The sequence below is a fragment of the Excalfactoria chinensis genome, chromosome 2 (genome assembly GCF_039878825.1).
Source record: "Excalfactoria chinensis isolate bCotChi1 chromosome 2, bCotChi1.hap2, whole genome shotgun sequence".
NCBI lineage: Eukaryota > Metazoa > Chordata > Aves > Galliformes > Phasianidae > Excalfactoria > Excalfactoria chinensis.
Window position 1 is genome coordinate 97,171,050 of NC_092826.1, and position 8,817 is coordinate 97,179,866.

The 8,817-nt window shown below is 35.8% G+C and overlaps 1 protein-coding gene across 2 annotated transcripts in view; it reads left to right on the forward strand.

The window, feature by feature from the left end:
• Window positions 1-8,277, forward strand: part of SEPTIN7 (septin 7) — a 52,343-nt gene extending 44,066 nt beyond the window's left edge. The window contains exons 10-13 of one of the 2 annotated variants that reach the window (XM_072327848.1): window positions 1,911-1,931; window positions 4,536-4,671; window positions 6,603-6,742; window positions 7,222-8,277. In XM_072327848.1, coding sequence (XP_072183949.1) covers window positions 1,911-1,931; window positions 4,536-4,671; window positions 6,603-6,742; window positions 7,222-7,261 — 337 coding nt within the window. In that variant the 3' untranslated portion in view covers window positions 7,262-8,277. The remainder of the gene's footprint in view (window positions 1-1,910; window positions 1,932-4,535; window positions 4,672-6,602; window positions 6,743-7,221) is intronic. The other variant, XM_072327849.1, reaches the window with a different exon arrangement.
• Window positions 8,278-8,817: the final 540 nt, after the last annotated feature.

Here is an 8,817-nt window from a genome sequence, read left to right on the forward strand (position 1 = left end):
AACCTGTAACAGGTAATTTCGAACCTTTCATTAGAGATTTTCTTCAGATTGAGTGGCCTTTTAATTTAAAAGTGTCATGAGTGCACACAGTGGTTATGAAGTATCTGATGCTATTCTTCTCTTTCTGCCTTCTACATATGTTTAGTTATATGTTTAGTTACCAGCCTTTTTTTATTTTCTTTCAAGCTTGAATGTGCTTCTTTTGGCTTTGATGTGTTTTCGTACATTTGAGTCTATGATAGTTGATACAGCATAAAGAAAACTTTCTTGGTAACCATGTACATCTTCCTGGAAATCAATTACAAGGAGGAAGAACAAATATTAATGCTTTATCCGTGCATCCCTGAGGAGCGCTGTGTTTGCTTGCTTTTTGAAAGAACCGTCTGCCTCAAAATGGAGTAATATTTAACTTGCTCTCAGGAAATCTGATTCTTTAATGGCAGACAGATCCTGTGTCTCTATCTGAGGACTGGAGACCGGCTCTGCTGCTGTCTGGCTGTATTACAAGCATCCTGTTAAACACAGATACAAACTCTGGCTCTGGAAACGCCTGTGCTGCTGTCTTTTTTGTAAACTGTGAGAGTATACGTAAGAGATTAGATGAGCTGTGGTGCTTGGACTTCTCCAAAAGCATCTCCTCCTGGCAGCTGGTGAAGACTGGATTGACCTTTTCACCTTAGAATAAGAGTTGAAGAGATCTTTATTTTTCATGCAACTGTTCACTTTTTTTTTGAACAAAAGTACAAATATGAAAATAAGTACACTGTATGAGTTTTAGCAATGTTGTGTGGATGACTTGAAGCAAGACATCCCATGCAGTTTTCTTTTGCTTCTCTCCTTTGCTTTGATGAAACTGTAATCAACTGTTCTACAGGCAACACAAGAGAGCAGTCTGAAGCATGCACCATGATGTTACCTTTTTGTATTTAGTATCTGATTTCTTCAAATCTTTGAGATAAATGTGACTTAATTAAAAAAAAAAAAAAAATCATCAAGGGTAATCTTCAGGTATATAAATAACACTCTGCAGTAATTGTATGTGAGCACTATGTGCCATATGCTGAAATTTGCCTTTGCTCTGAAATTTACAGTTCTCAATTCGCTGAGTCTTTACAGTTTGCTATATGAGGCTGATATTTTCAGTGGGTTTCAAGTCATGTTGTACACTGTAAAGATGATCCCTATCTGGTTACTCCTCTGTTCAATCAACTGGCACAGTGGGTCACAAAATACACAACGCACAGATTCTTCTAACTGCCTAGCTTAGACGACTACTAACTCCTTTTGACCATATTCTCAATATTTTGATAGCCTTATTGAAACACCAAGATTCTCTGCTTCCTTTTCACCAGAGAGAAGGAAAGGTAGGGTGAAGCGTCATGCTGGGAGGAAGTGACAGCAGCAGCGAAGCAGAGCTGAACACAACCTCCTGTGAGACCTCTGCTGGCCATTGACTGAAGTGCTCTTTTTGCAGCACAGGAGCATTAGAGCTTGATTTTAACATAATTACCTTCACTAGGTGACAACCTTTTAACGAGTATGTAAGCCTCAGTGTGGCTTTGGGTTCATAGAGCTCATTTAAAGCAAGTGGTTGTTGGTGTCACTAAACTATTTAAGATTGCTTTAAAAGCATTACGTATTGCAGGTAAACTATTCCTGAAAATATCTGCACATCCAATCTGCATTAATATTGACATGTTGGTAGTGACTTACTAACTGAATTTTAAATATAATAAGCTTTAACTAACACTTTCCTTTCAGTGTGGAAAAAAATTTGCTTTTGTGGGAGCAAATAATTAGCTTTAGGAATCTATTAATAATGAATAATTTACCTTTAAAGTTACTGCTTTTTGGTTTTGTGGTTTTATTTAAGCATGTGAAGCTAAGCCTCTGTATTTTTTGTTTTTTAGATTTGACACAGTTGAAGGCATGTAAGTGGTCATTTAAATTTTTCCAAAAACAAAATTTAGACAAAAATTCTTTAAACACAAAAAGGATTTTACTGTTGAATGGTTCCAATTTAAAACAGTTTTCTGTTGTCCAACTCTTGGCACTGTTGGTTTGTTTTTTTCCCTCCCCACCCCCCGGCTGTTTTTTGTTGTTCTAAAGCTATGCTAATATCAACTTTAAGAAGTTATAAATATTTTCAGTGGCAAATGTCTCTGTAAAGCTCTTTCTCTTTAAAAACTTCTTGGCTAAGCCTCAAAACAAATATGGTCAGATTTTAATAATGATTAGAGGGCTGTTTCAGCTCATAAATTATGAAATTCTTCCAGTTTCCATCTAAGATTTATTAATATAGATGCTAACATAGAATGAGTGGAGTTTTCATACTTACCTGTAAATTTACCCATCTTCATTCAATTGAGAAGTCAGTCGCTTTAATCTTTTCTGACCATGGTTTTACCTTATTTTACTGGCTTGCAGAGGTTCCACTTTTAACAGAGGGCTGTGTTACCGTACATTTAACTGATCTGACAGAACGTTTTACATCCCTGCTTTGTGTATTTTAGCTCTTTTTTGTTCAACATATTTGCATTATTTTAGAGTGAAACAGGATGTAAACCTGTGGAGGGTACTTCAGCCCTAACAAAACATGTTGTGACCTCTGTTGAAAGGAGCTCAACTTAAATGTTTGCTTGTTAGTTCAGCAAAGTTTCTTTGCAGACTAATTTTTGCCCCTCTATCAAATCCAGCTTGCATGACATCCCTTTTAGATGACCCTTTTAGACTACCAGGCTGTCAGTAGGACAGTACTGCTTCCCTTTCAAGTCCTACGTTAATCTAAGAGCAGACATGTTTGAGAATTTATAATCCTAAACAGTAACAATAGTTGAATAGTTTAAATTTGACAGCTGATTACCTTACAGAAATACTGCTACTTACTTTCTCTTTCATCATCTTCTTAAGTGAAACATTTTTTGTGTATTTTTATCTGTGACCCATGCTTAAACAAAATTTCTCCTTGACAAAAGTTGCTATCGGTTGGCTGTTTATATGGCTAAAGTGAGCATTAGACGGAGGATCACTTTCAGTTCTGTGTGTTTGTTCCAAATTTTGCAAATATTAGTTCAGCTTTAAATTACTTTTATAACAGAAGAGCCTTTTCTTCCTCCTTACCGCCCCCAATTATCACCTTTAAAGCATATTTTAAAATGCCAGTATTTCAAAAACCATTCACATGACCTTGATTTGACGTAGTTCACTTCCACTTTGTGGTTAGCTATTGAATATGAGCAAGTAATAATGACAAACTGAGCCATTAACAGTCTGAACAGGTCGTGACAATTTGGTATATATATATACTCATTCCTTTAACAATGACAAACTACGTCAGAGTAGATGTTGCTCATTTTATTTCAGTCGTCATTGGTAGTTTCTCAATTAGATGTTCTCTTACAATTTGTTTTTGGTTTGGGTTTTGTTTTTTTTTTAAAACAGCTTAGGGGTTTTTGTTTGTTTTTAAACACTGAAACCAAAAACGTTTTGGTAGGGTACAAATTTGCTACCACTAATTTATAGTTTGCCAGCCTGAGTGGTTTTTGCATACATTACAGCGGTTATCATCTGCTTGTTGATTGTAGCAGTTCCCTATATATTCAACTGTTCTATACCAGTAGAATGGTTAAAACGGATGTTTTCCAAAGCTATAGTGACTCAGATCTGAAATAAGGCCAGTAGTTGTTCTTTGATGAAAGGCAGGAAAGTCTATTGATAAGACTGTGTAGGAATCATCACCGGGTCATAAATTTATTGGTTACGTAGCGTGAAACTTGCCATTTAAAACTTGTATCGCTTTAATGTGTGATACAAGCTTTATTTACATCTTAAAAAATTCAGCAGAATTTGGAGAAGTAGTAACCATGTAATATGCAAGGAAAAAACCTGCATTGTTTTTATTCTTGAATAGTATTTTTCAGGAGTCAAGTCATCCAACTAACACCTTCATGAATAACTGATGCTCAGTTGCCCAAAACGTTTTTTTTTTGCTAAATTAACTCCTCAGAAATACAAAACCAGCACCTTCAACACAGCTGTAATGCTAACTTCACACTTCCAGTCACTTTGAACAGTGAAAATTTAGAGAGAAATTGAGATTTGGTCTGCAACACTGTTAAAATTTTTTATTAGTCTGTTCAACATCAAGGTTCTGTCCATTAATTTTTGTATATATTTGAACTGGAAAGAATGAGATGCCTGAAGATCACTTGGAAGATGCTGATTTTTTTTTTTACTACATTTATTTCTTCCCTATGCACGACCAGGTTTTAGCTAAGCCTTAAGGGGAAAAAAAAAAGAGCTTCTTCAGTTTTAATGCAAGATATATCAGCTGGGGAGAGATACCATATGAAATGTATTTTGTAGAAAGCCTAGTAGTTAATAAAATAATACAGAGTTAGTTAAGCTAGCTGTGCATACAGCTGTGCTGTTTATTTTGGTGCTTCAGCATTTTTATCTTGTTTTTCTTGCAGATGCCCTAACTTAACAGGAAAAAACAAGTTCTTATTAGCTAACTTCTTCTGTATTTATGGCAGGAGCCCGCTGGCACAGATGGAGGAGGAAAGGAGAGAGCATGTAGCCAAAATGAAAAAAATGGAGATGGAAATGGAACAGGTGTTTGAGATGAAAGTCAAAGAAAAAGTACAGAAACTGAAGGACTCCGAAGCTGAGGTAATGAAATGTCTTAAATATCCTTGAAGCTGAACAAATACAGAGGTGTCTCTTTTCTCCAACGTCTTCCAGCATTTCATGTTTAAAGAAAACTTGGGTTATTCTTTATTCCCAGCTTGTTGTCTTTGCTGAAATGGTGTAAGCACAAACTTAGAATGTAATTTTAACATTCACGTAGACGCTCTTTTTATTTTCACTGTCACGGTACATTGAAGTACTTATAATTTTCTTTTTTCCCTCCTTCTGTGGAATATTTTGTACCTGTTTTCTTCAGTGTACTTAAAGTTCTTGAGACTTCCATGGTTTTATACAAGCTGATGTAGTAACAAGAATTGGCCTTACATACTGAAGAAACATTTCAGGAATTCCTGGTAGTGTCTAGGAGAGCATCTAGATGAGAGTAATAAGGTAAAAAGGCAGGATTTCTGTGTCATTTGAACACACGTAAATTTTACACATTTTTAACTCTTAATTTTTATCTCATCTAGTTGAACTCAGTGCGATTATTTCTATGGGTTTCAGGCAGCTCTTGAAGTGCTCCTTCTAAGAAATTAGTATAGAATTGCATTTAGGTAGAAAAGAAATTGTAAGTTTTGAAGAGGTGGAATCTCTCAAGGAGTTCAGTAGAGGAGTTCGAAACTGTCAAAATTCCTGAAGACAATTTGGCTCCAGATTTGAGGGAAAGAGAGGAAACTTGGCAGAGTAATTGGAATGCTTGCCAGGCTGGGTACTGTAGAGAGCCAAGATATACTGGATCAGAGAAAGGGAGGGGAAAAACAAACCAAAAACAAACAGAGGAAGAAAACCATCGAACAGAGGGGTTCTTTTTGTTAATTAAGCACTGATGGACTTGCATTTCCTTGACTTTTTTTTTTATTATTATTATTTTTAATTATTTTTTTTTCCCTCTTAAATATTATTGACTCATTTGTACTTCTTACACGATGTACTGTGGAACCTGTAGTTAAATATTGTGATATTAAAAACAAGGGGAAAAAAGCTCCTTATTTTTGTTTTTCATTTACTGCCTCATGACTTTTTCACCCATTATGTCCCTCTATTTCTGTCTTTAATTATTACTGTAATTCATTCTTTTTACCTCTTTCTTCATTCTAAACTTCATACATTTTCATTGTATTTCTCCATATGCTCAAAAGTAGGCAGTAGATAGTTCTGAGTTTGAAGCTTATGTTTTTTTTAGATAGATGGATAGAAGAAGAGGCGTTCCTGTTTATCTCATTTAGAAACACTTGTTAGACCACCTGAATGGGATTGCTTTTCCTCACAGTGCTTCCATTCTTTGATTGCAATTTCTACCAATAGAGAGAGGTCCTAGAAGGAGGGACTTGTTGTGCTGTACTGACAGCGCAGATAATTCACCTTGATAATGCTACTAATTTGTTTCATTAGTAATATTAGTAGCAATTCATATGAATTGGGGAATAAACTAATAAATTAATAATGTTTTTCCAAACAGATCCTTAACATAGTTAACGCTGTAGGATGAAAACAGTGAGATTTTATTCCTTCTGTGAAAGTCCAAGATACTGTTATTTTATGCATTATTGATATTCAAATGTTTTATAGTTTAACATGTACATTAATTATCAAACATTCTTGATATTCTTGATTACTTTTGCATCTGATACTTGCAGCATCTAACTGCCTACAACCCCTGTTTGTAACTCAGGTGGCATTTGCAGTGCGTTCTATGAGCTGTAAGATGTGATGGCTTTTTGTGTTTGGGTTTTTTTGTTTGTTTTTAATCTGTTACTGGTGCTTCTAAACCTTAGTGCTTTTGGTCAAAGAATTACTTTCTCTACAGATAAACTGTAGTACTATCTCACTTTAGTTGCTGATGTTTGTTGCTGTAAATGCGTAGTTGTTGCGTTCTGTGTCCTTACTGAATCTATTGGTGACTTTTTCTATAGCTGCAGCGACGCCACGAGCAAATGAAAAAGAATTTGGAGGCTCAACACAAAGAATTAGAGGAAAAGCGTCGCCAGTTTGAGGATGAGAAAGCAAACTGGGAAGCTCAGCAACGTATTTTGGAACAACAGAATTCCTCCAGGTAAATTGATTCATGCTCTTCAGTTCACAGTATACGTGTATATAGTATACTAACAGTACAGTATATAGAGAGAATATAATATAGCGAATATAGTATAAGAACAGTATAATATTAGAAATAGTGGGAATATTGTTAGCATCTAAAGCATGTTTTTAATCTGGAAAAGCACTGTCTTCATATGTAACTAGATCTATCTTAAAACAAAAACCTACTTGTATTTGAAAGTTAGATCATACCAGACTTTGGAAGGATAAAGAGCTGAGGCTTCAAGAGTTAAAGCATTCAAATCTTGTGGTCCATAGCAGGGGGGATACTGTGATGGATGTTTAAGTTTACTTTCCTATATTCTCTGTACTTTTACATACATTTTCACACCGTGCATCACAACCTGCAAGACTTGACAGAATGCATAATCTGTATATAGAAAAGACACACAACTTGTATTCAATATTTAACTTTTATTTTTAATATTGTTGTAGAACCTTGGAAAAGAATAAGAAGAAAGGGAAGATATTTTAAATGCATCACTTTGACCACCAGTTACGTATTAGTTGCCAATATGCCAGCCTGGACATCAGTGTTTGTTGGATCCGTTTGACTAATTTTGCACCAGTCGTATCCATAGTAATGGATTTAACAGCATGACAAATTTTTGTTCATTTTGATGGAGAATGAGATGCCTTGAATAGTCTGGGGTGTTGTGTACTTGGAAAAGTAACAGCTCTAAGTACCTTTTTTTTTTCTGTTTTTCTTTTTTTTTTTTTTTTTTTTTCTTCTTTTTTTTTTAAACAGACGCCATTTTAATGCAAAAGGAAACGTTTTACTGTTGTACAATCATGTTCTGGTGGTTTGACGGTTTACAGGAGACTCAAATGCAAGGACTCCAGACGGTTTTTAGTGAGGATAAATTGCCATAATAATGATGCAAATGATGCTTCCCTATCATTGTAATATGAGAATTCCATTCAGTGCAGCATATACAATAATGTAATTTAGTCTAACACAGTTGACCCTATTTTTGACACTTCCATTGTTTAAAAGTACACATGGAAAAACAGAAGTTGTAGGCTTACAGTGCACCTAAGCTTTTTATAACAACCCTTTTATGTTTTGGATTCTTTAAATATATGCTATCCTCATTTAGTAACTTCTTTAGCCAGAAGGATCTCATTACTGCTTCATTTTTGTAATAACATTTAATTTAGATATTTTTCCATATATTGGCCCTCCTAAATAGAATATAGCTTCTTTCATATGGTAGGAACCAGTGAGTAAATCTTTCCTTTAACTCCCTTTTTACATTTTATGGTAAGTAGCAGGAAAACGCATTTATAGGTCATTTCTAGGCAAAATTGTGGAGTTAACTACCAACCTGTTTCTACCTGTGTGCAGTCTTTCTTTATTTTACTAGAAATGGGAATATGGCCTCAAGAAAAAGAAATCACCGATTCGCATTTAGCTGTATTCATATACTGCATTTCTGTATTTTTGTTTGTATTGTAAAAAGTCACATAATAAACAATGTTGTGATGTTACACGGCGCTGTGTCAGCAGTTTTAAAGCAGTTGTGTAGCCAAGTAATTGCCTGGGATGTGTTTTGACTTTTCTTCCATCTGGACTTGATTGCCATCTGTCTTTGGTTCGTCTGAGGAATCACTTTGAGGCACAGAAAATGCTTGTGCGTAGTTGAGCTGTCTGTGCATCTCGTTTCAGTCAGCTGCAGGGTGCCAGCTGTGTTGTGTTGGTAAAAGGAGAATCCCTCTTGCCCAGGAGAGGGCAGCAGCTGTCTGTGTACTCCTGCTGTGTCTGACCTGCCCTGCGGGATCCACAGGGTCTCTGCTCTGCAGCATCTCCGCTATGCCTCCTAGCAGCTTCTGTGTGCGTTTGGCAAGGCTGCTATACCACACGAGCAGCCTCTTCGGGGACTTCAGAAGGGCTGCTTGTATTACTCCTGCTACTATACTTTACTTCCTTATACATGAGTTACTCTTACAGAAGTTAAGTGAGTTACAGTTACAAATGACATTTATGTGCTTTGCTTTGCACTGAAGAGCTTTTCAGAGCTCTGTGTGAGA